Source organism: Archocentrus centrarchus, chromosome 15, assembly GCF_007364275.1.
Source record: "Archocentrus centrarchus isolate MPI-CPG fArcCen1 chromosome 15, fArcCen1, whole genome shotgun sequence".
In the NCBI taxonomy this organism is placed as follows: Eukaryota; Metazoa; Chordata; class Actinopteri; order Cichliformes; family Cichlidae; genus Archocentrus; species Archocentrus centrarchus.
Genome location: NC_044360.1, coordinates 913,890 through 941,756, shown reverse-complemented (window position 1 = coordinate 941,756; position 27,867 = coordinate 913,890). Strand labels below are relative to the sequence as shown.

Below are 27,867 nucleotides of genomic sequence, written 5' to 3'. Positions count from 1 at the left end.
TTCATATCAGTGAGTCCGGCAGCACGCAGGGGCGAGCCTAAAGGGGGGCACGGGGTGCGGGTACTCGACCACAGTTATTTTAAGGCTTCAAAAGCATTATTTTACAGATTTAGTCATATTAATACGACATATAATTATAGTAACATTTTTAAATAAATGTTTTTTTTCTACCCTGCCCAGTAGACCTCTGAGCCACTGACTCAGGATCTGTTATTAACATTAATTATTCACATGTAAACCATCAGTCTTCATTACACCCACTGCGTGCTCCTTTAAAGCTTCAAACCATTGATTCTCTAGCACACACACACAGACCTCATCCAGGAGACACAAACACTGATCTGAGCTGAGTAAAGGTTATTTTATTGTCTGCTCTAGTTTAGGTTGTATGTGTGCCTGACTGTCCTGTGAGTCTTCAGTAGGATTTTATTATGGGATGTAGACACAATGAAAGAAACACTGATATTTCTACAGTGGAAACCAAACAGCAGCTCATTTTAAAAACTGGCAGTTTTTCTGTTTTGAACATTTATTATTGCTCATTAACAAAAGTTTTTGTCCGACTGCTCGATTCCTAAAATAATCGATAGCTGCAGCTGTGCGTTTATCACAGTTTTACACTCGAAGGTCCTGAAGTGTGTCGGAGCAGCTGGAGGACGATGAAATGAGGAGGAGAGGAAGCAGCTTCTCAGGGTCACAGCTGTTCTTTGGTTAAAGGGCTGCCCGAGCACTGAAGGTCTGATTAAAGTCCTCAGGCTCCCTGATTTTATCCACCAGATGTTCCAGTTTCCCACCCCAGGCCGAGCGCTCGGGTCAGCAGCAGCTCCAGTCTCCACGGCCGCGGCTGACTCTGGATCAGTTTTTAGACCTCAAATAAAAATGGCTCCTCTGCAGCTCATAAAACAATCATAAAACAAGTGCGCAGACAAAGTTTCATTTCTGCATTCATGTAAAAATCTGCCCCAGAAATCAGACTCGTTAAGGTGAACGACTCTGATCTCTGCTTTGTCAGGTAACCATGGTGACCATTAACACTGGATGATACATACGACACATCTGGAAACTCTGAGCCAGCAGCAGACGACGCTCTGCAGGAATTTTACAGGAACTGAAACATTCAAATATGAGCTGCCCGTCATCAAACTGCAGGAATACAAACAGGAAGTCCTTCAGAACAAAGACAGTCGGAGTCGCCGTGGAAAAAAAACGATCCGGGTTAACAGACAAACTGGTTTAACCGGACGGACGAGCTCGTTCAAACGGAGACCAGTTTAGTGTTTAAACAGCCGAGAACAGGCGAGTCCGAGGAGTACTTTAAAAACAAGAGTTCGGCTTCAGACTTCCAAACTGGGAGGTCGGAACGCTTTCACATTTTAGTCCCACTTTTCTGGATTATTAGAAGAAAAATGGAAACAAATCAAATAATTGAATAAAAACGGCCTGATTTACTCAGTTAATACACGCGCACGTGTGTGTGTGTGTGTGTGTGTGTGAAGGGTTTCTAGAGAAACGGGCTGCATTCAGAGTCTGAATCAGCAGGATCCAGAGCTTTTCAAAATAAAAGCTCGGAGGTTTGTCTTCAGTGCATCTTCAGGGTCTCCATGTAGTGGAAAGTGGCCCCCAGAGCCCAGCTGGTCTCCACCTGGTTGATGGTCCTCGCCAGCTGGGAGAGACAGAGGACGTCAGATCGATTGTTTGAAAATCATCAATAAAAGCCGAGACAGGAAGCTCACCCGGAACTGCTTCTGTGGAGGGAAGCCGAGCTCCTGCAGCAGGACTGAGATGTAGACCAGGTCCAGACAGAGGAAGGGGCTCTGCTGAGGACTGCCGGACACCCCCCCGCACACTGCGGGCAGAAAAACAGACACGCAGGTCACATGATCAGGCTTCGAGGTCACAGAGCTCAAACTAAAGCATGAATCACTTTTGTTTGACCCTGTCAGCACCTGCAGCAAGCAGGACCTTTACTGTGCCACGAGCAGCCTGCAGACTCTCTGCAGACTCTCTGCAGGCTTTTTATTTATTTTAACTTTCACATGAAATTATCGCGACTTTCGCAACGTCTGAGTTCACAGCTGGAGAGACGGCGAGGGGCAGATTAGCAACAAGAGAAACGTTAAAACGCTGCATCTGTAAAGAAACACACTAAAACCCACAAACAGCAGCTGAAACAACACAAACTGATGCTCAGACATACAAACAGCAGCAGCGAAGTGATGAAAGCAAACTGATTATTGATTATTTTCTAGTTTCATTAATCATCTGTCTTTTGGAGCCACTGAGCGCAGCTCTGAACCTCGGCCAGCAGAGGGTGCCGCCTCACCTCTTTTAGCTGCTTGGATGTAGTCGGACACCTGGATGGTTCCTCCCTCCTTCTCATCTGAACACAGAGAACAGAGAGGAAGAGGAGAGTGAAGGTTTATCCTCGTTTAGGCTCAGAGTTAAAACAGCTTCCTGTCTCGTGCTGACCCACAGCGGCTGCTTAAAAGGGAACATTCCTGGTTTTCCAGCTTTTCTAGGATCAGTATCATCAGCTGTGGGAATAACGGCTCAGTACGTACCACCAAATCACACAGAAATCTCTGAAAGACGTTCAGTGACAACCAAATAAATGTAAAGACAAGGACAGAGGCGTCTGAGCCAATCAGCTCCAATCACCAGGACACAGGAAGTCATGGCTGAAATCGCGACTCTGAAATGCAGCTTTTCACCTTAGAAATGTGAGCAGATTTAACCTGAGCGTGCTGCTCTGCAGCTGTGAGCTGAGGTTTAAATACACAGGTGTGATTCCTCTTTCCTGAAGTAACAGTACAACTCATTAACAGATTTATATTATAAAATCTGCAAAGAGAGGAAGTAAAAGTACAATAGTTACTTCCAAAATACAGAAAGCAGTGGACTGCTCTCATTGCTTTGATCTTTTTGCCAGCCAATCGTTCCTGAAGCTTCCAAAGACGGATTATTTGTATAGTTGTGTTTGGAGCTCATGGTTTAAGTTTGCATCATCGTGTGCCGCTGCCTGCAGGCGGGCGGCAGGGCGGCAGCGTTTCCCCACCTATGGCGCCGATGTCGACGGCGCGGTCGTAGTAGAAGGAGAAGGCGTAGAAGTCCATGTTGGCCACGCCGGACACCTCCGTCACCTTCTGGTACAGAACCTTCTCCACTCTGCTGAGGCAGGCCTCATAAACCAGCTCCCCTGGTACACACACACACACACACACACACACACACACACACACACACACACACACACACACACACACACACACGGTTCCTATGAGCCACAGCTTCATTGTGAGTAACCACAGGGAGCAGCTGACCAATTAGAGATCATCTGTTTACCTGTCCTCTGCCCCTTCACAGTGTATGTGATGTCAGCATGCTCCCAGCTGCCTGAGTACTCTGGAGCAAGACAAGGGCTGACCAGCTCAGTGCTGCCCCCTACTGCACACAGACAGACACACACACACACACACACACACATTAGTATCGGCATCGTTAAAAGAAGAACTCAGTGCAACAACAAGCAGCAAACTCCAGATTTATTTGGACTGTTGTCAGACAGACAGACAGACAGGCAGGCAGGCAGGCAGGCAGAGACAGACAGGCAGGCAGGCAGGCAGGCAGGCAGAGACAGACAGGCAGGCAGGCAGGCAGGCAGAGGCAGGCAGGCAGGCAGGCAGAGAGAGAGGCAGAGTGGATCTGAGCTGCAGCTTCTTGCAGCAGTTAAACCGCAGCAACAGCTGGCAGGCAAGGAATTAATCTTGCAGTGTGTTATTAAAAGATTAGATAATGGCTTATTTATCTGCCGGGGTGGGGGTGGGGGTATAAAAGGCAGAGATGAAAAGCTGAAAACTGAAAAACAGTGAAACAGGGTCAGGTACGTACAGGGCGGGGCGTCCACACCTCCTAAGATGGTGAGGCGAGCCGACATCAGACCCAGACCCAGATAACTGCAGAGAGATCATTGATAATCAATCAGCTGATTATCAGAAAATGAACCAGCAACATCACTGAACTAAGGTTATTTGTGCCTGTTACAGAGACAAACACCAAAAACACCAACGACTGTGTTAAAGTGTGAAATCTGATGATGTCATCAGTGAGGGACGAGCAAACACCTCTGAAAACCTTCTGAGGAGTGAAAACTGTGTGGACACGTCTACAGACCGTCTCACCTTCAGTCTCTAAGTTCGGCTTACATCACATCAGCCAATCGGCACACGCAGTGTGCGGTTTGTGTGTGCGTACCTGTGAGTGTAGACCAGGTGTGTGTTGTTGAACATCTGGAAGGACCGGATGTGGTCGATAGGTGAGGTCTGGATGGTTTTCTGCACGGAGAAACACAGAGCATCAGATTCATTCATGGATCAACCTGCCGCTCGTCTCTGAGCCTTCAGCCCATCCACACTGTGATCTCCCATGGTCCTACATACACTGCTGTGCAAAAGTCTTGAGCCAAAGTCTTGAGTCATATATATATATATATATATATATATATATATATATATATATATATATATATATATATATATTAGGGGTGGGACTCGATTAAAAAAATTAATCTAATTAATTAGAAGCTTTGTAATTAATTAATCAAATTTAATCGCATTTAAATATTTAACATGATAAATATTAATTTAAGTTTGGTTGATGAATGAATCAATATACATAAGCTTAAACTTCAAAATGTTGTTTATTTTCCCACCAGTCTACTACACAGACCAATGAAGGGTGGAAGTGCTCCTGTGATAAGCAAACTCCTGAAATTAAAGTTAAGCATCATAACTGGATAGTTTTATTCAACATTAATGTCTCACTTAATATAGTTGGAAATTAATCATTCTCTCAGCTGTATTCCTTGATGTTGTTATGCTTGTTTTAACAGCTTATTTTGAATAAAGACTTAAAATTAAACCACAAAAAGGAGAAAAAGTTCGTTCTCCGTTTAACAGCTGTTTTTACACAGCTGTGCTTCACACTCACGGTTGCTAGGCAACATGAGCTAAGCAGAGGTGATGCTGATATGAAGGCGAGCCGCTCACTTCCAGCCTTTGCGGTCCGGGTCTGCCTGGAACTCGTGCACTGAGAAATGTTCCACGGTGCAAAGTGCGATTAAAATTTTTAATTCATTATTTTCCCCGTAATTAATTAATTGAAATTAACGCGTTAAAGTCCCAGCCCTAATATATATATATATATATATATATATATATATATATATATATATATATATATACAGAGTGTGTACAGTTGCTCAGAGCTTTACAGTCAGTGTTCATTGTGACCTCCTTTATTCTGAGCTCTGAGGAGCTTCCTGCAGTTTCTTTCAGCAGTCTGCAGGAACAGTTCTCCAGGCTTCTTGGAGGACCTTCAGAGCTCTCCTTTGGATGTTTCTGCCTTTGGTTCTGAGGATCTCACGCTGCTGCAGTGATGCTGAGGTTCGGGCTCTGCGGAGGCCGATCCATGACTGATGGAGGTCACCTGTGTTGTTGTATCCAGGGATGCTTTTACAGTGTGTTTGGGATCATTGTGAAGCTGCTGCCAATCAGATCTTATTTCATGGAGGATCAAACTCTGACCGTACTGTTCTGTGTTCATAATAACATCAGTTTTAATGAGATCTCCAACCTCACTGACTGAATGCAGCCCAAACCATGACCGAGCTTCCACCGGGCTGCGGACTCTCACTGTTGGACCTCTCCTGACCTCCTCTGTACACACTGATGATGGTTTGGATCCATCAGACCTGCTGCTGATGTTCAGCCCAGTTCTTGTGTAATGTGGCAGACCTCAGCCTTTCCTCCCTGCTCCCCTTCCTGAAGAAGCTTCCCGACAGCCGCCCTTCCTCTGAGACTGTCTCTGATGAGGCTTCAGTGAGCAGCAGATGATCAGCTGAAGGTCAGATGCAGCTCTCAGGTCCTGTCAGGTCTTTGCTGGATTTGTTCCTGTTTCTGAAGGACGTGACTTTCAGATCCGGATCATCTGCTGTGGAGTTTTTAGGCCTCACCCTTCTTCTTCTGTCCTCCACGTGTCCGGTTTCCTCTGATTTTGAAGCACACCATGCTGAGATATTTGCAGCTAACGGCTCTTTGGGAATCAGCTTGTTGGTGCAAAAATCCTATTTTATGTGATCTTTGGTGTTGTTCATAGATTCAACTAAAGAAACAGATGATGTTTCTGTGACAGGCTGCTGGGAACAAACAGCCCAAAGATCCAGTTCAAACTGGTTCATCCTCTGAGTTACAGGTGACCCCTCCTCCTCATCTGTTCCAGCTTCCTCTCGGGTGTCAGGCTGTCTTTAAAAGAAGCTCTAACTCAGTAAGAAGATAACTTCATCCAACCTTCTTGCTCTGGAGCTTTTTGCTGCCTCAGTTCCTCGTTTGCATCCCCCCTCCTGCCATCATTTAACCCTCTTCCTCTCACAGGCTGAAGAAGAACTGGCCAATCCCTCGTGTACAAAGCCTGACCTAAATAGACCCCCTTCATTCCCTTTTTCCTCCCCTGCCTGATGTGAGGGTGTTTATTTGGGATTAGCGTGGCATTTGCAGATTAAAACCTCTAAGATGGAGCCATCATGGTAGTTTGACAGAGGAGAGAGAGATCTTCCTTTCTGAGTCTTCCTCACTCTCCCAAACCTCATCCCTTAACCTCTGTGAGTGCTGGTCATCCTCACCTCATCCTGAGGGCTGAAGGTGATCTGAGTCGACCCGCCGCCCAAATCCAGCATCCCCACCGTGGGCGAGTGAGCACTGTGAAGACCACCTGAAAAACAGCGAGAGAGGGAGGAAGAGGAGGGGAGAGATTAGGAGAAACAGAGAGAGCTGCTGTATAATCCAATAACAGGTAATCACTGTTTCTTGTCCACATTAATCTGGTTTGAAACACACACACACACATGCACCATAAATCACACCAATCTACATCCACTTCCTGTCTTGACCTGAGCAGAGGTTTGTTTCTGTGAGGGCCAACATGAGGTTTAGGGCTTCCTGAGCAGACGTCTGAGGGCAGAGAAACGGTCACACACGATGCAGCAGTCTCAGCCTAAAGTTCAGGTGTATGTGTGAACCCGGGGAGTCCTCACAAAGGCAAAGACGTGCGTTTAACAAGACATCAGCCACCTGTCGGGGTTTTCAACTCAGAACGGGCTTCTGTCACCGTACTAACCGACATCTCTGCATCTTCCTGGTTGATGAAGACAGGTTGCTAACCCAGTTGGATCAACAATGGTGGAGTATGAACACATTACCATCGAAGAGGTTCTATGAAGATGTGGTTCGTGCAAACTCCATCGCCTGCAGAATCCGGCCGCATCCTTCGAATGGAGAACCATCAGATCCCAAAGACAGCAATGACACAATGCCTCCTGATACTAAAGCCGCATTTCCATACGGGACGACTCGGCACGGGTCGCCGCGGTTTGACGGTGTTTCCATTAGTAACTGGTACAAGTTTGCCGGTCCTTTTTCGTACCCACTCACCCGAGGTTCTCAGCGATACGAGGCGATACAAAAATGTGACGCGGAGGACAGCATGCCAGGGAGTGTCGTCACTATCGGAGGCATGAGAGCGACTCCTTCACCACAATCAAGCCTGCCATTTTTAAAACTGGAGGCACAAATCACCGGTTGAATCCCCAGACCGACAGTTTGCAGCGGTAGTTTTGCAACATGAGAGCCATCTGAAACACACACAGCATACATATTTATAACCCTATACTGCCGGGCCATCTCCGCTGAAGCACCGTTACCTGCCCCTACTAGCCGAACAGCTGATTAGCACAGAGCCGCCCGGAGGACTGATCAAAGGAGCTTTGAATGACCGTTGAAGTACACTTAGCCGATTATGTTCGGGGTATAGGGTTATAGTTAACAATGATAACCTTCATCCATTAACACATTGTACGGGGACTTATGCATGATGATGATATTAAACTGGCATTAGCTGTTAGCTTGCCTCTATCTCATCTATTGTTGTGTTTTGAGCCGCGCGCGAGTCACATCATGAGACTACTGCCCACGCTGCTGTATCGACTCCACCCACACTGTGGTGGTCCTCAGTTGCAATGGAAACACAACACGACCGTGTTGAGTTGTGTTGACCGAGTCGACCCGTATGGAAACGCGGCTTTAATGACCAAGAGGACCATCTTGTATGAAGAACATTCAAGACCTAAAAGCGCCGAGCATCAGCTGAGATGAAGCCGAGACCTCCACAAACAAACGGAAACGGTGGAAGAAGCTCGAAGTGCTATGAAGCACAGGATCAGCGTCTATGGCTAAGTAAGTCCTGGTGAAGCCAAAACTTTTAAACTGGAACTAGTACAAAGTAGCAATTATAAAAATGTGTTTACTCCACTGTTTAAACCCTGAGGTCATTTTACAGAATTACAGCAATAAGATCTCAATGATCTCTGGTTTTTGAGATAGTCACAAATTCTTAGTATCCATGAGGATTTGCAGATCAAAGGAATAAAAAGAGGTTTTTTCTCCAAATTATTACAGGTTGTAAATATAGTTTATTAATATTCGTCGTTCTCTGTCTAACTGCTTTTTTTCCCTGGGAAATATAAAACCAAAGTTCTCGACTTCCTGGATCCTGTCGTTGGGTTTGTGTGTTTCTGTTATTACTGAAGGGTTTCTGCCTCAACGTCATCGACCTTCAGAGTTAGATGTTAGATTCAACTCACTGTCGTTGTGTGCCTTGTGCCTTGTGCGCACAATGACAATGATCGTTCCAGATCACTCATCCAGAGACGAGCATCTGCGGTCATGCAGCCAGAGACCGGCGCTACCGTTAGGCAATGTGGTTTAAGTGTCTTGCCCAAGGACACAACGCAGTGCAGGGACAGGGGCTCGAACCAGCAACCCTCCGGCTGCAAGGCGAATGCCTACCCACTGCACCAGTGCCACTAAAGTGCATGAAGAGCAGGATAAAGTCTGAAGATGTTCACGTTGGAGCAGCACTTAAAGCATGAAGAGCAACTTCATGATCTGACTGACAGGTTTTAGCATGTGGCTCCATCAGGGTCCTCATAAATGATTTTAAGAAGCATCCAACACAAACATCCATCAGTGAGGCACCAACGAGCATCACCTGGGCGTATAATGATGTGGTTTAAAGATGATCACTGTCCCTGGAGTCACGCAGTACCCAAGAGGAAATCTGAGTGGCTCCTTATTTGTTATAAACTGATGGGATTTCTGGCTTAAACCACATGATCACATGTCCAGCCTAGGCCCGGCCCTGCAGCTCTTGTATGCAGGGATGATTCAGGCATATTGTTTAGTGTAAAGTTCAATAACTATGGGTAGGATGGTAAGGGGTCTCACCTGTGAGGAAGTTGACAGTGATCCAAGCAGAAATCCCTGAAAACAGAAAACGAACAGATTAAATGACTGCTGGATTTAACACCTGTATGCAGACGATACTCAGCTATTCACCAGCTTTGGGCCACACACAGCTTCAAACTCTGTACTGCACGAGGCTAACGTCTGCATGCCGGCACATTCACGGTCACAATAATGATCAATAATACGGTTTCATTGGGTATTTAAAGCCAATGTGCGACCACAGGAGTCGGCCCAGTGAAAAATCACCACCTCCCACCGTCCCACTCACAATCGGCTCATTTCCTTTCCACTAGAAGGCCACTCCAAGCACCCAGACCCCCCCACCGCAAATTTTCAATGTGCTGATGCTACGCTGCAACAGATACCACCCAATGCTGTCATACTCTTAAATTAGTAGATCAAAGATTAGAAATGTATTTTATTTGCTTTAAACAACAGTAAAATATGCTTTTATATTTTTATCTAAAAAATTAGATGAACAGATAATAGCATATAGAGTCTGGATATACTTTATTCAGTTAATGTATCCCAACAGCATGCTCCAAACAAACATTTGCTGAAGTATGAATTTATTTGTGTGTGATTTTTGTGTAGGGTTTGTAGTTCATTTTGCATTATTGTATTTTAATTTAAAATAGAAAAACAATAAATGATCAATTATTTATACCTCAGTAACAAATTTAATCACAATTGATGAAAAATTCACTGAGATATGAATTTAAAAATTCCTGCAATGAGAGAGCGGGATATTTAACATTTTTTTGGTGACCTTTGACATTGAAAATGAAATCATGTGTTCTTGGGCCCCTAAGAGATATTTCCACAAAGTTTAATCAATTTTGGTTCAAAACCGTTTGAGACGTGCTGTCGCACAACAGTAAAGAATCCATTTTTTATTTTTTTAATTTTTTTGGCCACAGCAGATTTTATCCACAGTAGAGAAACAGGAAATGGGGGAAAGACATGGGGCGCAAGCTGGCGACAGGCCGGGACTCGAGCCTGCGCTGCCCGCACCGCAACGCGTCGTATGTATGTGGTCCTGGATCCAGATCGTGATCCCCATCAACACCAAAATGCAATCAACTGTTCCTTAAACCGCCCCCAACAACTCCAGAAACTGTCTTTGAAACCTGTTATCACACCGAAAGCATGAGCGCACCGCACCCATCGGTGGGTGGGGTGATAACTTTACTTAATGAAGCCAAGCACGGTCTGCATTCATGCTGTGAATACGTTCAGAGTTTCAGGGCCGGGTCCAAATCTGTGTTTAATGAGTCCAGCAGAGATTAACATTAAAAACACACCCAGTCCTTTGAGGATCCATCACAGCCTGATGTTGATCTGTTCCTGATCATTCACTGCAGGAAGCTTCACAAAGTGCTTTCTGGGTAAACTTTCAGGGTCATATCAGCATGTGGGATAGGTGGCTGCTCAGAACAGGTGAGAGCAGGTGAAAGGTCCCCTTTTACCTGCATTTAGAGACCAGGATCATCTTGTAGCTGTGACTGCTTCTGGGTGAAAATCATTTTCTAATTTGAAGCATCAACGTAAAGCCTTCTTCTTAACGCGCTCGATAACATGTTAGCTGTTACGGAGATAACACTGAGCTGAGGTATTATTCTCAGACCCCTCCCTCACAGAGACGTCACTGAAACACCTTTTGATGCCATTTTTCTGAGTGCTCCTAAAACAAAGACACACACTGCTGATATATCAGCTGTGTCTGACCTCCAACCTCATCACAGACGAATCCTGAAGAAGCACGATGAAGGTTCTCGTGCACGGAGGTGATGTCCCTGCTCAGTCTGTGTGCACGCAGCTTTGTGGGCTTTCAATGACCAAACAGTGATTTCTGTGTTACTGTGACTTCACATCTTTCTTCAGGTGTTTCAGATCAGAACTGCACTGCTGACTGTGACCGACGGGTTATTTTACTCAGGAAGCTCGACCTCCGGTGACCCCGAAGAGTCTCAGAGCCCCTAAAACTGGGTAACCTTCACAGTCACAGACTGGGGCAGCCATGAATGCTCATCACCCTCAAACCCCTGTGTGACCACAAGTGAACATAGTTTATCATCAAGCACACAGTGATTCTGAACACATCAGAGCTCCTTATTCGTAACTGGGGACCAACAATAAAGAAATGCCTTAAGTCTGAGTCGGTTCTTCATCGGTGCAGCCGTACTGACAGGATGCTTCAGGCTGTGTTCACCTAACAGGAACAATAAACGTGTTTGAGCAGCTGCTGCTGACAGTGACTCATCATTAGTGGTGCTGGTGCAGCTGCACGTTACACTGCATCATGGAGAAACCTGCACAGTAAAGCTGCATGAAGAGGGTGGAGGCTGTCAGAGACGCAGCGCAGCTCTCAGTGTGACAGCCCGACCTCACCTCTTTCTTGAGCTAAACTTGACCTCTGACCTTGAGGGCACATAACTGGTATCAGTTTTCGTGTTCTCAAAGTCGGTGTCCACGGCGCCCACCTGCTGGGCGGGGGTGACGACACCCCATCTGCCTTTCAGGGTGAGGGGGTGAAAACGTTTGTTTGGACCAACGTGGAGGAGCAACACAAACACGTAAAACTTCACTTCTACAGTCAAACAGGATCTTTTACAGCGTGTGCAGCTGGATCTCTAATATCTCTGGATGATTTAGACTCTGAGGTGAAGCCTCGTTCACACAAATGACTCTTTACACGGTCCAGGCTGATATGAGGAGCTTCATGGAGCAGCAGGTGGAGGTCACAGCTCTGACTGCTGTTCATACGAACTGTCAGCATGTAGTAAAAACAGCTTCACTGACCCACAGGGAGGCTCTTTTCCCTCACTTCATTTACAGACAGTGTTTCAGAGATGAAACGCCCTCTGACCCCCGGATCCTCACGGACCCAGGAGGACGCTAAAAAGTAGCTGTGAAGGAGAAAGATGAGCCTTCCTTTAAGCTCAAAGGAGCATCAGATGTATGTGTCCCTCCTGGATCCAGATGTGACCCCTCAGCTCCAGATGTTCGACCCAGCTGTGAACTTTGTTCCTCTAATACCTCTGGTGGTGGATATATGTGAATGTAGGTTCAGCGCTCTAAAGGCTCGCTCTGTATGGACACGAGGCTCGCCGCATATAATCCAATCCTTTTAAAGTAGTTCATACAAGCAATTATGTCCATGTGGGATAATGTCCCACTTAATCTTACGGGGGGTGGGGGTGGGTTTTCATGTTTTCTCCTTCTCTGCGAGCGGGATCAGCTCGTTACTCGTCCGTAAACGTCTTTTAATGATCACTGAACCACTTTTCTGCTCGCCGCTAATGGACGAGTCCTCCCACGGAGCTAAACGGTCCTTTCAGAGGTCTGCCCGAATTCCCGCAGCCTTATTATCGCTCAGATATCGTGCCGTTCTTGGCCTGCATGCTTATCCCCGGCTGAGATTACCGTCCACTCGTCGAGTGGAAGCGACTTATTGTTAATGGAGACCTCTGAGTGGTCAGTGGGAGGCGGCAGGGTGCTAAGTGCCGGTGTTGAGCCGAGTTTCTCCGGCTCTTGTTTGTTTTGTTAGGAAATTGCTTCTTAGTGTATCGGGCTAAGAGTTTTATGGTAAAGCCCCTATGATACAGTCCCTACCAAGCTCCGTAATCACCCACTCCTGCATGCCCAAAGGTCAGAGGTCGCTGGTAAAAGGCACTAAAGACACTAATGGATGCAGCTGAGTGCAAATACTCCACCACGGACACTAATGTCGTCTTTGAGTTGACCTGAATTCGCAGATCCTCGCTGCACTTTATCTCTGATCGGTAAATTACTTCGTTTGGTTTCCTGCAGCCTGATTAACCTTCGCTCTGCAGGAACATCCTGATTGGACGTTTTACAGGGAAACATAAACATGTGCACTTTAACACCAACACCTTCTCCACTCTCTGGTTCCTTCAAACAGCCTGCGGACATGAAGGTCTTTTCCACTAAAATCCAAAATCTTGAGCGCCTCTCGTCTAAAGCTAACGCCATCTTAAAGTGGAGTCCAGTAATCGTGGGCAGCTGTGGCTCAGAGGGTCATCTATTCAATTCAATGTTATTTATATAGCACCAAATCACAACTGTCGCCTCAAGGCGCTTTGTATTGTGGGTAAAGACCCTACAATAATACAGAGAAAACCCAACAGTCTAAACGACCCCCTATGAGCAGCACTTGGTCACAGTGGGAAGGAAAAACTCCCTTTAACAGGAAGAAACCTCCATCAGAACCAGGCTCAGGGAGGGGGGGTCATCTGCTGAGGGGGGGGAGACACCAATCTATCAATCAGAAGGTCAGGGATTCGATCCCCAACTCCTCCAGGATTTAGACAGAGCCAACATTAGAGAGAAGCTAGGGTTAGCCTGCTAGCTGCTACGCTGGGATGTGAGCGGCCTTCCTGCCTCTAACAGGACGGTCTGTGTGCGCCTCATGGCTGCTCTGGATGATGCGCTCACACACAGTTTAATGAGGAGCTGTCGGGGAATCAGCACTGAGTTGAAGTATAAACTAGATGAGAACAGAGGTGGAGCTGGTGGGGCTCAGCAGGTGTTTCTGACTCTAAAGCCTGCATGGCAGCCATGGGCGGAGCTACAGAACCAAAGGTGACAACCAACTGGCGTCTTGGCTGCACAGCAGTAAAAGCAGAGAGAGAGCCTCTGAGGTGTGGAGTAAGCCTCCGTCAGGTTGGCCTCCACAGACCTCTTCCTGAAGTCTCTCTGTCCCAGCTCAGTTTGAGTTTCAGGGAGAAAACAGGAAACGGGCGCGCTCGATTTACAACACACGACAAAGAGAGCTGCTTCACCAAAATGACTCAGAAATCACACTTGTTTCATCTCCGCGCATCTTCACTGGAAACCAGAATCACAAATTAAAATCAGATTCATCTCCCAGCGCTGATGCTTCTGATGAACATCCTCTGAAATCACTTCCTGAAACAGCGTCTCACACCTGATCACCATCGCACTGACCATCACTCCTTTATGACACTGCTACTCTTCGAGCTTCCCCCACATCGTCAGTAAATAAACATCCAATATTCTCATTTCACAGTTAACGGTGTTCTCTTTATTTCCTTTAATAGTCTGATGCTGTTTTCATATTTATGCAGATGTGATGTTGGCAGCATCCCTCTGCCTGTTCCTCTCCGGTCTTCCCAAAGCTCCCCTTTCACCTCCTCCTTAATCCTCCATATTGATGCTTTTCGTTGGGGAAATCAGAGAAGGGGACTGAGGATGGACTCACTGTTCATCATCATCATCTTCATCATCATCCCCATGTGACTGCTGCACAGATTAAATCCCGAGGAGACGCACAGATTCCCTCTAATCTAATAAAGTCATAAAGAGATGAGGGTCCCGCTCAGGAGGCGACCTCGTGAGGGGTCACGACCCTCCAGGAAGTCACCCCGGTTTGCACCAAGGTGTTGGCTACCTTCAGGTGGACATACTTCCTGTTACTTCATTTTGTTCCTGCTCTGACCGCTCTGCTCAGCGCTCCATCCAGGGTTCCTACACGACCAGGAACCACATTTAACCCCGGGCACCAGAACCAGCCCACAGGATGGCGCTGCAGAGTAAATCTGCAGTTTCATTCCTTCAGTGGTGCTGCAGCAGGATTTGACATGAAATAGTTCTGCTGCTGTTCGGTTACAGAGAGTCTACATGTGGAGGTTTAGTGTCTTTCCACAGGACTGAAGCTGGTTCGTATGAGAACGATAACATCGATGAATTTGATGAAATGATCAGAAACATTTAAGGTCTGCCGCCTGATCCAAGATGTGAATTAAAATACGCAAAGAACCAGTCCACCTTAAGAGCTGCCAGCTGCCTTTAAGCAGCAGTTTCTCACAGCCACATGTTAGCCAATGAAACAGGAGAAGGCAGCCGAACCCCCCCCCCCCCCCAATCCTTTGCCAACACTGATCACATGACCCTGTTTCTGACCTCTGCTCTCTTCAGCAGCTGCAGGTGACTCACCTTACTTACTCCTGCTGTGTGCATTTCAAATTAAAAGTCCTCGAGTTTCAGCAGACAGAGCAATTAATGCCACGTTTCCATTAGTACCTACTCAGCGTGGGGCAACTCAACTCGCCGCAGTCGTGTTGTGTTTCCATTGCAACTGAAGACCACCTCAGTGTGGGTGGAGTCGATATAGCAGTGCGGGCAGTAGTGTCTTGACGTAATTTGTATGTGGCTCGAAACACAACACAACAATAGATGAGATGGAGGCAAGCTAACAGCTAAGGCCAGTTTAATATCACCATCATGCACAAGTCTCCTGTACAATGACGAAGGTTATCATTGTTAAGTATTAAAATCTGTATGCTGTGTGTGTTTCAGATGGCTCTCATGTTGCAAAACTACCGCTGCAAACTGTCGGTCGGGGCATTCAACCGGTGCTTTGTGTGCCTCCAGTTTCTTGCTGTCGGGTTTTAAAAATGGTGCGGTTGATTCTGGTGAAGGAGTCGCTCTCGTGACTCAACTAGTGACGACACTCCCTGGCCAATCAGTGACATGCTGTTCTTCTGCGTCACATTTTCAGATCGTCTCGGATCCTTGAAACCCCGGCTGAGTGAGTACTAAAAAAGTACCTGGTACCTGGTACTAATGGAAACACCTTCAAACCCCTGCCGAGTCGAGTCGAGCCGCACTGTGTAGGTAGGTACTAATGGAAACGCGGCATAAGTTCAGAGTGAGGCTTTTATTGTGAAATATTTTCAGGAGCTATTGTTATTTGCACAAATGCAGTACAGACATTATCTGTGATGCTAAGAGGAGCTTCAGCTGATGTTCCACTATCAGGATGTAATGTGAGGAAAACAGGAAGCGAGCAATCAGATCATCCTACCTTCATCAGTGCCGTCCATGATGGACACACTGTCGTCTGCGGACAGGAAGGGAGACGCCAGGAACAGCGCCCTCACCTGGACACGAAGGAAACAACCTTTAGTTTTGGTCTTTGACCTTCGTGAAGTGAAACTTTGAGGAGGCAGAAATGAAACTGAGCTTCCATTCCTGCCTCCCATCAATCAGTGATCTCTATTTAAATCTAATCTTACATTTTAATGATGTATTTTTATAAAAATGACCCCCTCTCCCCCCTCCCTGCATAAGCTGCTGAATCAGAGCCTGTCTGATAATAAGGGCAAAGCCTCAGATTAAATCACATTTTGGCTCCCTGCTGTAGTCCTGTTATTACTGATTACTTAAAAGATTTAATAGACTTTTTCTTTTCTGGCTCCAACATGACGATGAAGAGGAGGAGGATGAAGAGGAGCAGCAGCAGCTGTGGACAGGCTTCCTGTGAGGATACGAGCTGAAGTCATTTACTCGGATAAATCAGAGCTGCTGAATGTGGGGGGGCGGTCATCGATACCTGATCGATAACTGATCACCTGACTTTAAATACCTGCTCTGCAGTTATTGCTCTGTTTTTAAAAACAAACAAAATTGATTGTAATTTATTTACAAGTTTAAAAAAATAAAATCCAGGAGGAGAAAATCAGAAAAAACAGAAACAAATTATAATCAACAAAATGTGATTAAATAAGGAATATGAACTAAATTAACATTTTTAAATAAATTATTATATTTTTAAAGGAGATAAGAAAATAAAAGAATAAATAAACCTCAATAAATTATTTTCAAAAGATGGAAAACATTAAAAATGAAAAACTAGTTCTAGAAAATATAAAATACAAATATTAAAAAATGTTTAAAAATAGAAAAACATCAAAGAATGAAATAAAAATGAAACAGTGAGGGGCAGTGTGTGTTATTTAAGACTCAGATCAGGTGACGTGTGTCTCACTCTGTCCAGCAGCTGGTCGGCCTTCTGTCCAGGAAGTAGACGCAGGCCGGCCGTTGCCTTCAGGACCACGGGGGTGGAGGTCCAGTACAAAGGGGGGATGCTGGACTTGGCGACTTCCAGGAGCTCCACGATCCCTGCAGCACACTGGACACAGAGGAACACTCTGAGCATGCTCGGTCTTTACTCTGTTCCTGCTGATGTTTTCAGCATTTACACAATTTTGAATAGAAAGCCTTCAGAAATGTGTCGCTCAGGACTTCCTCCCCGAGCGTCTTAAATCGATTCCTGTAAGAGACGAGGAGACGAGGAGCTCACCGCGTCCTCTGCTCCTCCTTAAACCTGATTTTCAGCCCTGAAAATTTCCTCGGGATGTTTCCTGGAAGTTAAAAATGCTGGAGAAAAAACAGCTATGCTCCATGTGAGGCCTGTAAATATTCATAGTATGAAGGTCAAATTTAGCATGAATATCAGTTACTGTGGATAAAAATGAGCTGATTGTGAGGAGGTCGGGGGAACTTCGTTGTGTTATTATGAGCCCCTTAAAAAAACGATGACTGGAGAAATGCTGAATATCATCGCTGACAGTCACACGATTCCTCAGCAAACATCATCTCTGTCTCTGTTGCGCGTCAGCAGCTGTTTAAATGTCACCTGTGTCACAGGTACCTGCTGGGGCTCGTCGGCGTACGCAGACAGCCCCGGTTTGATGGCTCTGAACGTCTCGTGGGCCAGCGTGGGAGCTCCTGCAGGAAAAAAGATTAAAAATATTCAACCGTGAGCTTCAGCCTGATGAAAGAGGCGATACGCCGCCACATTTAATTGAATTTCACCAAGTGACCGACTGACCCTGGACCTGTGCCTACATTTGAGCTGTCATTAAGCTGTTAATGACAATCCCAGCATGCATAACTAACAGGTGCTGCCATTAGTCCAGTTAGCTGTGATGCTAACAAAGGAGCCAAGACAGCACTCAGCCTGTGTGATTTAGCTTAGCGGGTAAATGCGATAACGAAGGCATTTGGCCGAGCGCTGCAGGAAACTTTCTCTAAGCCCCAAAACCAAAAAGCTCTAAAACACACTAATGAGTTTGTGTCCATTTGAACTGGCAGCAGCTCCCAGCTGCAGGACTTAAAGGCTGAAAGCTCCTCTTGTCTGCACGGATTGGTAATTAATGTTTGGGGCCAACATGTGTGGATTTTAAATACACTAAAAGCAGTTCATAAAGCAGGACTGTATCATCTGAGAGGATGTATATGAATCCATTTAGTGTGGACGATGGAGGTTTAACATCCACATATCCCCTTTAACGGCTGACACGTTAATATCAGCTGCTGCTAATACAGCAGCGCACAGACTCAGTTAATGTTCATCATTCAAATTCACACAGAGGCAAACTGACCTTTGATCATCTTTGAATGCAGTTTGGTGTAAGCACACACACTGATAACCCCACACTAAACTTTTAACCTGAGTAACTGAAACATGTTCAGGAATCCGGAGATTTACTGAGTTTGCCAGAAATACATCAGCACTGACGGGGAAGCTAATGTTAAACTGGCCGATATGTGAATGGAGTTTGGTGGAGGAGTGTTTCGGACTAAAGCAGTAAAATAAAGTATTAGACCCATCAGTCTGTGCACACTGACTGTTATGATGCTGATGCTGTTTCTGCTCCTCCTGAGCGCTCGCACTTTCTTGCCCCCTCCCAACACTCGCGCAGTCTCAGGTTCTCGGGACAGAAGAAGCCCGGCATCGAACCACGGACTTCCGATCAGCACGCGACGCTCTCTGCCTCCTGGGCCGCAGCTCATTCACAGATCTCTGAATGGAGTCTGATGTGTTTATGTGGAGCTACAGCTGACGGGTCACGTTAGCGCCCTGCAGCCTGGGTACAATACATTTATACTGTATGTCTGAAATAAGCTCAAATTTGCAGTGATTATACTTCAATTACTTCCAAAAGTATTTTAAAGAGACAATATTAACATGTGCAGGCATAATAATATTAAAACTGCAGTTTTTAATAGTTTGGTGTGAGATCAGAGGGATCACACAAATTATTTTGCATTTCCACACAGATGGAAAAAGGTGCATCCTGAGCGGTTTGTTAGCCTGGCAGATATCTGAATGGAGTTTGGTTGGAGTCATGCCGGCTCCTCGGCTGTACCTTTGTCCTCCATCTGGAACTTGAAGACATGGATTCTGGTCCCGGTGCTCCCAGCATCGAACATGATGCCGAACTGGAAGCGCCGTCCGGCGTCAGAGGAGACGGGCCGGCGGTGGGGAGGAAGTCTGTGGGCTTCGGGCCTGGAGGTCGAGTAGTGATGCTTCACGAACATCAGGTAGGTCAGCAGGCAGCACAGGAAGAGGAACAGTCCGGCTAGCTTCGGTCTCTTCATCGTCTCTCATTCTGTGCAGAGCTGCAACAGCTGGAAACCAGCACAAAGATACCCACGTTTATCGATCCAAACCGCGACAATCATACTGATTACGTGACAATCACACTGCTCAGGAGCACCGCGTCAAACATCTGAGCTGCAGCTCAACATCTGCTGCTACATGCGGGTCACTTACAGCTGCTGCTGGAACAAACTGCCGGAATCTCTGAGTTTGGTTCACTGCAGTCAACAGACGCTCCACACGGTCGTTTTTCAGCAGATACCTGAGCTGTAGGTGGGCTCACCTGTCAGGCTCACCTGCCGATCATGGAGTCAAGTTAGCTGCGGTGGGACAAATACAGTTCATACGGTCACGTTAACCGGTGCTGTGAATAGAAGAAGATCAAAATAAGCATTTTCGCCTGTTTAACTTTGTCACAGGCTAACAGCTAGCAGCAGGCTAGCTGCGTCCCGCCGCGGAGACGCAACAAACGGGAAACGAGCGCTGACGGACCGCGCGGACACCGTGAGCAGCGGCTCCCGTTAAGCCCAGACTCCGGTCACCGTCTTCCTCATTCCGAACCGGCTGCCAACATCACGGCGCCGCCTGATGACATCAGGACGTGCGCGGCGGGGACGTGGCAGCAGTAATAATAATAATAATAATAATAATAATAATAATAATAATAGTAATAATAATAATAATAACAATAAGATAATATGCCATATTGCACAGTGTTATCTTTGTAAATGTTAACGTGTTTTAACTCGTCTTTATGGAATCAGCAAACTTGAACATCTCTCCGTATACACTGGAATCCAAATATTTTAAACTTTTATCTATTGTATTCCTGCGTTTATTTTAATGTAAAGTATAATGTATTCTGGCTGCCTCACCTTTAAAACCAGCACCAAAAACTACATAAACAGGTGAAATTTAATGTTTAATTTTTCTGCTTTTACACCAACGATCAGCTGTTTCCGGACTGATGTCACACCTCTGTGTCAAATGAGACCAAACCTGTTGAGATCAGAAAGACGTCACAAAAGCCGCGTTTCCTTTAGTATCTACTCTGTAGTAGTATCTATTTTCCATTAGTACCAGGTACCAGGTACTTTTTTAGTACTCACTCAGCCGGGGTTTCAAGGATCCGAGACGATCTGAAAATGTGACGCAGAAGAACAGCATGCCACTGATTGGCCAGGGAGTGTCGTCACTAGTTGAGTCATGAGAGCGACTCCTTCACCTGAATCATCAACCTGACAGCAAGAAAATGGAGGCACACAAAGCACCGGTTGAATGCGCAGACCGACAGTTTGCAGGTAGTTTTGCTACACGAGAGCCATCTGAAACACACACACACACACAGCATACAAATTGTAACCCTATGCTGCGGGACGATCACCGCTGGAGCACCGTTACCTGCCCCTACAAGCCGTGAACGGCACAGAGTTAGAACCTGAGAACCTGAGTGCTAACCAGAGTTAGCACAGAGCCCGAGGCGGCCGATCAAAGGAGCTTTGAATGACCGTAATAACGCGACCGTTTGTCCTATCGGAAAAGTTCAAACGGTTTCTGAAAGCTGAGGAACTGCACTTCAAAACCACCATAGGGTGTTACTATGGTGTTATTACGGTAATTGTTGCCAGAAGTACACATACGGTGGCACTTTTGAAGTACACTGAGCCGATTATGACATGTTCGGGGGTATAGGGTTATACTTAATGATAACCTTCCTCCATTAAAACATTGGGGACTTATGCATGATGATGATATTAAACTGACATTAGCTGTTAGCTTGCCTCTGTCTCATCCATTGTGTTGTGTTTTGAGCAGCATACAAATTACTTCGAGACACTACTGCCCGCATATCGACTCCAGCCACACTGAGGTGGTCCTCGATTGCAATGGAAACACAACACGACCGTGGCGAGTCATGCTGAGTCGTTACTTATGGAAACACGGCTAAACACGGTGCTCCCACAGCTGCAGCATCCACAGACTCCAAACAGGATCTCAGGTTCTGATTGGTCAGTTTGCCTCAGTCCCCTGCAGCCTTTCAGTTTAATGTGTTTGTGTTTAATCCTGTTTCACACAGTGAATGTGCGCTCTTAAAAATAAATACATATTCATAGACAAAAAATGATCAGGAGGGAAAACAAAATGAGTGTAAGACCAAAGCAGCAGATCCACAGGAGCCTCACATTAACCTGGACATGGTTCAGAAATAGAAACAGTCTACAATAAACCACAAAGACTCACAAATCAGATGTGATGGTGCTCTCTGTCATTCTTAATGTGAACAAGGTCAACGTCACGCAAGTTTAAATTTTAGTGTCACAGCAACTTCAGGACCCCTGAACCGACTGCAGATCTTTATGAATGAATTTAATGTGCTGACCCCCCCCCCCATATATGTCATTTCATCTATAAGCCTCTAATAGCTGTTTATCAGTTAATGGCAGCAGCAACGTTAATGGTTCTGTAATCTTTCAGCTGCCTTTTTGTTTTCATCACTCTGATGGCGAGCAGGACAAAAGCAGCTCGCTGAGTGGATCCTAATCGTCCCGCAGATTTACACACAAATGACATTTAGAGACAATTACGTCAGTTTGAGACAATAATCCACCTAAGTTGTTAATCGACACAGGAACACAATGAAGAAGAAGAAACTTCCTGCACAGTTTCTCCTCTGGCTTCTGCTCGTCTGTTCACACTGATTTTGGTCTCAGTCCTGCGGGTTAACCCCCTTCATGCTCAGCCACACTCAGCCCGCTGGAGTCAAAACTCCACAGCAGAGAGTTCAGACACACACCGGGCTTAACGGCAGAGTCAGAGCGACGTCTGAAACCAGCCAACAACGAGGCAGACGTGCTGATGATGGACCTGCTGGAGAGGAAGTCATGTTAGTCACAAAGCACCATGAAATGATGGAACGCTTATCGAAGAAAACAGGTTGAAAAATGAATGTTTGCACAATAATTTATAGCAGCGTATCATTAAAGCTCCCAGTAATCACTGGGAACTGTTGAGGTCATGCAGCGTACCGCCTGAAAACACCAGCTGATGGGATTTATGTGAGGTGATAAGCAAACTGCAGAGGGTTACATGTTTGACCTTTGACCTTTTCTTCTTCTTCTGATGACTGAGTGAAGTTTGCGCTGATGTCAGGATGAAACGTGTTTCCAGAGTAGGAACGCTGAGCTCCTGAGCCGCCCGCGCTCTATCTGGGTCATGTGATCCCATCAGGAGGATTATTAGGGAATCATTTGAAGGATTTCTGCGGATATAATTCAGCATGTTAGGATAATAATTGATAGAAGATTCTACTTTCATCTTGTAAGACGCAGCTTCAGTGTGGATTAGACATCTGGACTGAGCTGCCTTATTTTCTGAGCCTTATTAGGCTGCATCTTATTTATCTCTTATCATCTCTGCAGCTCATCAGCTCTGATTATCATCTGCAATCTGCAGCTGCTGCGGTGACAACATGCTGCACGCCACCGCGCAGCTGAGTCACTGCAGAGGGAAACTGATGTGCTTAAACTGGAGAGAAACAATAATCATTATTTAAGGAGGAGTTACATCACAGCGTGCTTCTAATGAGCTCCAAAACACACAGAGTGATTAAAAAAATCACTTTAATCGATAAAAGGAAAACAAATCAATCAAAACACGATCACTCATCACAACAGAGCACGACATCAGAGGAGACCATGTGACCACAGGAAGCTTAAACACAGCAACCACAGCAACAACTGGAAGCACAGCAACTGAACCAAACATGACGCCTCCAGCATCTAAAGCAACAACACAATGGAATAAACAAACCACTGCAAAGTCTGCAACTAAACAACTGCAGCTACAGTAACTGCTGCAACTAAAGCAATAAAACTACAGCAACACTACTGCAAGCAGCACCACCCAACAACAACCAAACCAACACTGCAACTAAAAACACAATAACACAGCTATAGCAATTAAAGTACCACTGCCACTGCAGTAAGATCTGCAACTAACACCAAGTACAGCAACCAAAGCCAAGCTAGCAACCAACCACTGCACAACAAACACAGCAACTATAGCAACTAAAAATCAGAGCAACTAGCAACACCAGCTACAACAACTTTGCCCAACCCTTCAACTACAGCAACTAAATTAAGTACAACTAGAACAACTAAGGTAACCACTGCACAGCTAAATCAGCTACTGCAACTACAGCAGCTGAACAATTCACTGCAACTACAGAATATAAAACAACTACAAGCAGAGCAACACAACCTATATGTGCCAGCTACAGAAACTAAAAATCTCTGCAACTAAAACAAACACTGCCACTTCATGCAGTGAACAAACCACTGCAAGTACAGCAACTAAAGCAATTAACCAACTGCAGCAGCACTTGCAGATCACCTGCTGAGAGCAATATCTCAACAACACAACTAAACCCAACACTACCACTAACAGCTGCAAGTAAAGCAACCAAAACAACGCAAGCAGTGACTGCAAATGAATCAGCCACTGCAACTACAACAACAACTGCAAGTACAGCAACCGAACCCAACATCATGACTACAACAGCTAAGCTACAACACAAACTACTAGACTTACAGCAACTAGATCAACTGAATCAACTACAGCAACTCTTGCAACTATAACCATCTGAAGTAACTCAAAAAACCAACCAACACTACAATAACTATGGGAGCAGAAGTTCAGCAGCAAATGCTGGAAGATCTGCAACAAACAGCTGAAACTGTAGCAGCTGAGTCAAAGCAAACCCACTAGCCTGTAGGGCAACCTATGCAACTTCCAGCAGCTAGGGCAGCTTGTGTCTGGAGCCAGGGAAGCATAGCGGTGGAGTGTTTAACTGTCAAAGGAGCTGCAGAGCACAGGTTGATGTGGTGGAAAGGTGATTATTTTAGAAACAGGAGGCGAAGAACGACGTTCAGGATTCAGAGAGAAGATGTGAACGAGCTGCTGGTAAAAATGGGATTTTTGATCCTGGAGGAAGCGCCGCTCAGATCGACAGACGGAACGTTCTGCTCGCGCTCGGTAAATTGGGGTCATGATGGCATTTTATAAAACCATCAGAGCTTCTAAAAACCAATAAAGCAGAGTGAACGGCAGCGTCTCGCTCCATCCAATCCGCCTGCTGCTGCCGCTCTATTTTTGGAGGAGAAAAAGAAATGATGATTAATGTTATTGGATTATTTACATTGCCCTCAACATGATTGAGCCGCAGAAATGAAATTAAAATGTGTGTTGAATGGGATTTTCCAGGAAAGTCCTGTAAAAACCACGATGGTAATAAGGAATGACTAATTCTCCCAAAGTCGATTAAACACCATCTCATCCCGCAGGAAAACACAGCGCAGCCGCACAGCCTGGAAGACGTGGATTAGACGGCCGCGGCCACATTAAGAGGCAGATTAAACTGCTTTTATTATCGATTCTTTTATTATTATTCAGCCGGTTCTTGTTCTCAGGGCTTAACTCTGCTGCTTAGGCCACAAAACAAGTCATTAGACACACAACCTGCATGACTGAAGGACACGGTGGATTAGGAGGGAATAGGCCCCAGAGCACCATGTCAGAGGCCCCCAAGGGCCCCCGAGGGCCCCCAGTGGACCAAGAGCCAGAGCAGGTGGTTTTTCTGCTCATGCATTCTCACATCAGCAGCATTAATATAAATACCAGCACATCAGTCACAGTTACTCCACTCTGAAGCCTTTCTTCATGTTTCTGGACCTTCCTGACTCTCAGGCCTGTGGACCAATTTCTCTGAATTCTCCTCTAAAGGCCAAACGGTGTGACCTTTATGGTCCGAACACCTCAAAACCTCTCTTCTGCTCTTCTATTCAGCCTCACTTTTGCACTGAGATGTGAGAGGAGTGAGTGAAGTCGCAGGACTTCCTGGGAACTATTGCAGATACGTTACTGGAACCTCGTTCCAGATGTCGGCAGTGCTTCATGAATATTCGTTGCTTTCCTAAGCAACGCTCCAAAGCACTGATGTGGCTTCAGACTCGACTGTTGACGGACAACACGTCATGTTATGTGATTTGGGACCCAAATGCAGACTGCAGGGCAGGCTGGGTTAACAAAGGTGAACCTTTTATTCAGAGTCCAACGCAGACGAGGGCAGGGCTATATATACACACAGACACACTGATCACCTACACAGGGTACAGGTGAAACTAACCAGTGTCTTAAACATAAGACTCTAGAGGTAAATGACTATCAAAATAAAACAGGAAGAAAACAGAGAATCACCAACAGAGACAAAGACTTGACAAGAAACGAGATGAGGAAGGCTAATAAAACACAAAGAATCCAATAAAAATTCCTACGTAAAAACAACTGGAAATACTAAAATATCAAGGTATTCATAATACTGGAATAATTATGAAAATACACAGAAATCAAAGATTTAAGTCAGAAAATTATAAACAGTAATGAAGTCGATGCAGGACTGCAAAGACACGACTTCACAAAAACAAACCCACCACAACACCAGCGGGATGCTACAGTTAGCCAGCTAGCTGCTAATATCTGTAACTAGCACTCTCCAATGGTGCACTAAAAAGGTAAAACTGGTGTGAGCACCATTTTGTAGAGCTTATGAATTTATGAGTGATGTATGTCATATATTAGTTTAATTTTTGTACTTCATACAAAAAGAAGTGCATCTCATTTGTAACATTTTGGATTTAAAACCATTTGTTAAGAAAATATATTGTATGCGATTGAACTACAGAGGGCGCAATTCTGTTGTTAGGCCGACGGAGGAGAGATTGTTCTTGTGCTTAATGTGGTAGAAGAATAAATGATGGCTGATGGAGCAGCGCGTGCTACATTAAAATAAATGAGTTGTCACACGTGTAAAACAGGCTCGGTGTCAGAGAAGACACAAAGAAACTAAAGATTAGTCTCTACAACCGCAGTTCTGCAGTGTGGCAGCTGTTTACCTTTTCTATTGTTTTCTACTTTTCATAGAAAGTACTTCATCTGGTAAGCTAACGTTAGCCAGGAGAAATCCAGCTTGGACCTGTTAATGAACCTGTCTGACCAATCATATGGCTGCTGTGGCTTCATTGCACTAACAGACTGCCCAAGAAGGCGGAGCTCCAGTTTGGGTGCGCCGTGAAATTCTGGGATTTTATTGGATGTTCCTGAGACCTGATTAGCAGGTATTAGCAGGTGCGTATGAGGTGATCCCGTACAGGCTGTAATGTAGCGCTCCACCTCTCATTCAAATATGGTCACTTCCTGTTTCCAAAAATCCAGACGGGGCAGCAAAAAATGTTAAATCTTCAAAATGTGAGTCCAGATAGTAACGGGTGGCGGCTGTGTCCGTCGTTTATATACAAACGCAAACCTTTCAGCAGCCTGTCAGAGCGAGGGGACAGACAGGTGGGTTGGCCCAGGTAGGTAAGGAGACACGAGGAGCACGTCCTCTGCTATCAATAACAGCGTTTTACACTGTGGTGTAGTATTTTTACTGCAGTAAATAATCAGAGTACTTCCTGCTAAAAGAGATGGAGGCTGTGTGATTTGTGGAGCAGATGTCGTCAGTGGATGAAGCGTGGTCGCGGCCCTCCCCGAGCTCTTCATGTGGACGCCGGTGCATTACAACAGGCCAATCCAATTTTCATTTACTAGCACAGCTCCTTTGTGGATGAAGGCTGAGGGGATGAGTGAGCAAAACCACTTTGTTTCATTATATAATGTTGGAGCGCAGCAACATAATAATCTTAATGGGATAATTTAATGCAATTTTCTTTGATTTGATGCACTCTGACTCTGACGGCTAATCTGAAGGCATTGTTTAAAATAGATTGAAAAATGAAGGAAGTCCGACCAGCTACAGTAATCCCCCTCCGAGGTCAGGCATGGTGGAGCCATCAGAGTACATGTACTCGAGTACTTTGAGTATTCTTGTTTCACATCGAGCCATTTAAACAAACACAAACCAAAAACTATCAGTGAATAAATTACTGCCAGATATTCTCTGATTTGCATTTATAGTCATTTTACTGAAACTTGTTCTCATTATTTATGCCTCGAGTGTTTCTGTGCCCTTCAGAACTTCCTCGTTATCAGCTTGTCAATCACCTGAATGATAAACTTAGAGAAGGACAAACCAAAATGTCCCTCTCCTCTTGAACCCGGAGGATGCAGCATCCATTTCCAGAGAAGGTGGAGCTGTTTCTGGATCCTGTTCTCTGTGCTTTCTGTTGAACCTCCTGAGTCCATGCAGTGATTCCACCTCAGAATCAGGCCTGAGGGTCTAAACTCCACCAACATCCAGCTGTG

The 27,867-nt window shown here is 45.5% G+C and overlaps 1 protein-coding gene across 2 annotated transcripts; it reads right to left on the bottom strand.

Moving 5' to 3' along the window:
- Positions 1–334: 334 nt before the first annotated feature.
- entpd6 (ectonucleoside triphosphate diphosphohydrolase 6) lies at positions 335–20,151 on the bottom strand. 2 transcript variants are annotated; one of them, XM_030748367.1, is made up of 14 exons: positions 19,744–20,151; positions 19,337–19,598; positions 17,836–17,912; positions 17,170–17,313; positions 16,207–16,282; positions 9,336–9,371; positions 6,677–6,765; positions 4,252–4,331; positions 3,889–3,953; positions 3,343–3,441; positions 3,056–3,196; positions 2,324–2,380; positions 1,734–1,846; positions 335–1,663 (listed from the first exon to the last, which is right to left on the bottom strand). In XM_030748367.1, the coding sequence occupies exons 2-14, from the start codon at positions 19,566–19,568 to the stop codon at positions 1,580–1,582; spliced, it is 1,293 nt and encodes a 430-aa protein (XP_030604227.1). In that variant the 5' UTR covers positions 19,569–19,598; positions 19,744–20,151; the 3' UTR covers positions 335–1,579. The 2 variants fall into 2 exon arrangements, with proteins under 2 accessions (XP_030604227.1, XP_030604226.1); XM_030748366.1 differs by having other exon boundaries at positions 336–1,663; positions 3,343–3,444.
- Positions 20,152–27,867: the final 7,716 nt, after the last annotated feature.

Coding starts and splice junctions, on each gene's coding strand:
- entpd6 (XM_030748366.1), bottom strand. CDS start 19,568: ATGAAGAGACCGAAGCTAGCCGGACTGTTCCTCTTCCTGTGCTGCCTG. Junction 3,197..3,342: donor TGTGAAGGGGCAGAGGACAG/GTAAACAGATGA, acceptor TGTGTGTACCAG/GGGAGCTGGTTTATGAGGCC. Junction 1,847..2,323: donor CATCCAAGCAGCTAAAAGAG/GTGAGGCGGCAC, acceptor TTCTGCCCGCAG/TGTGCGGGGGGGTGTCCGGC.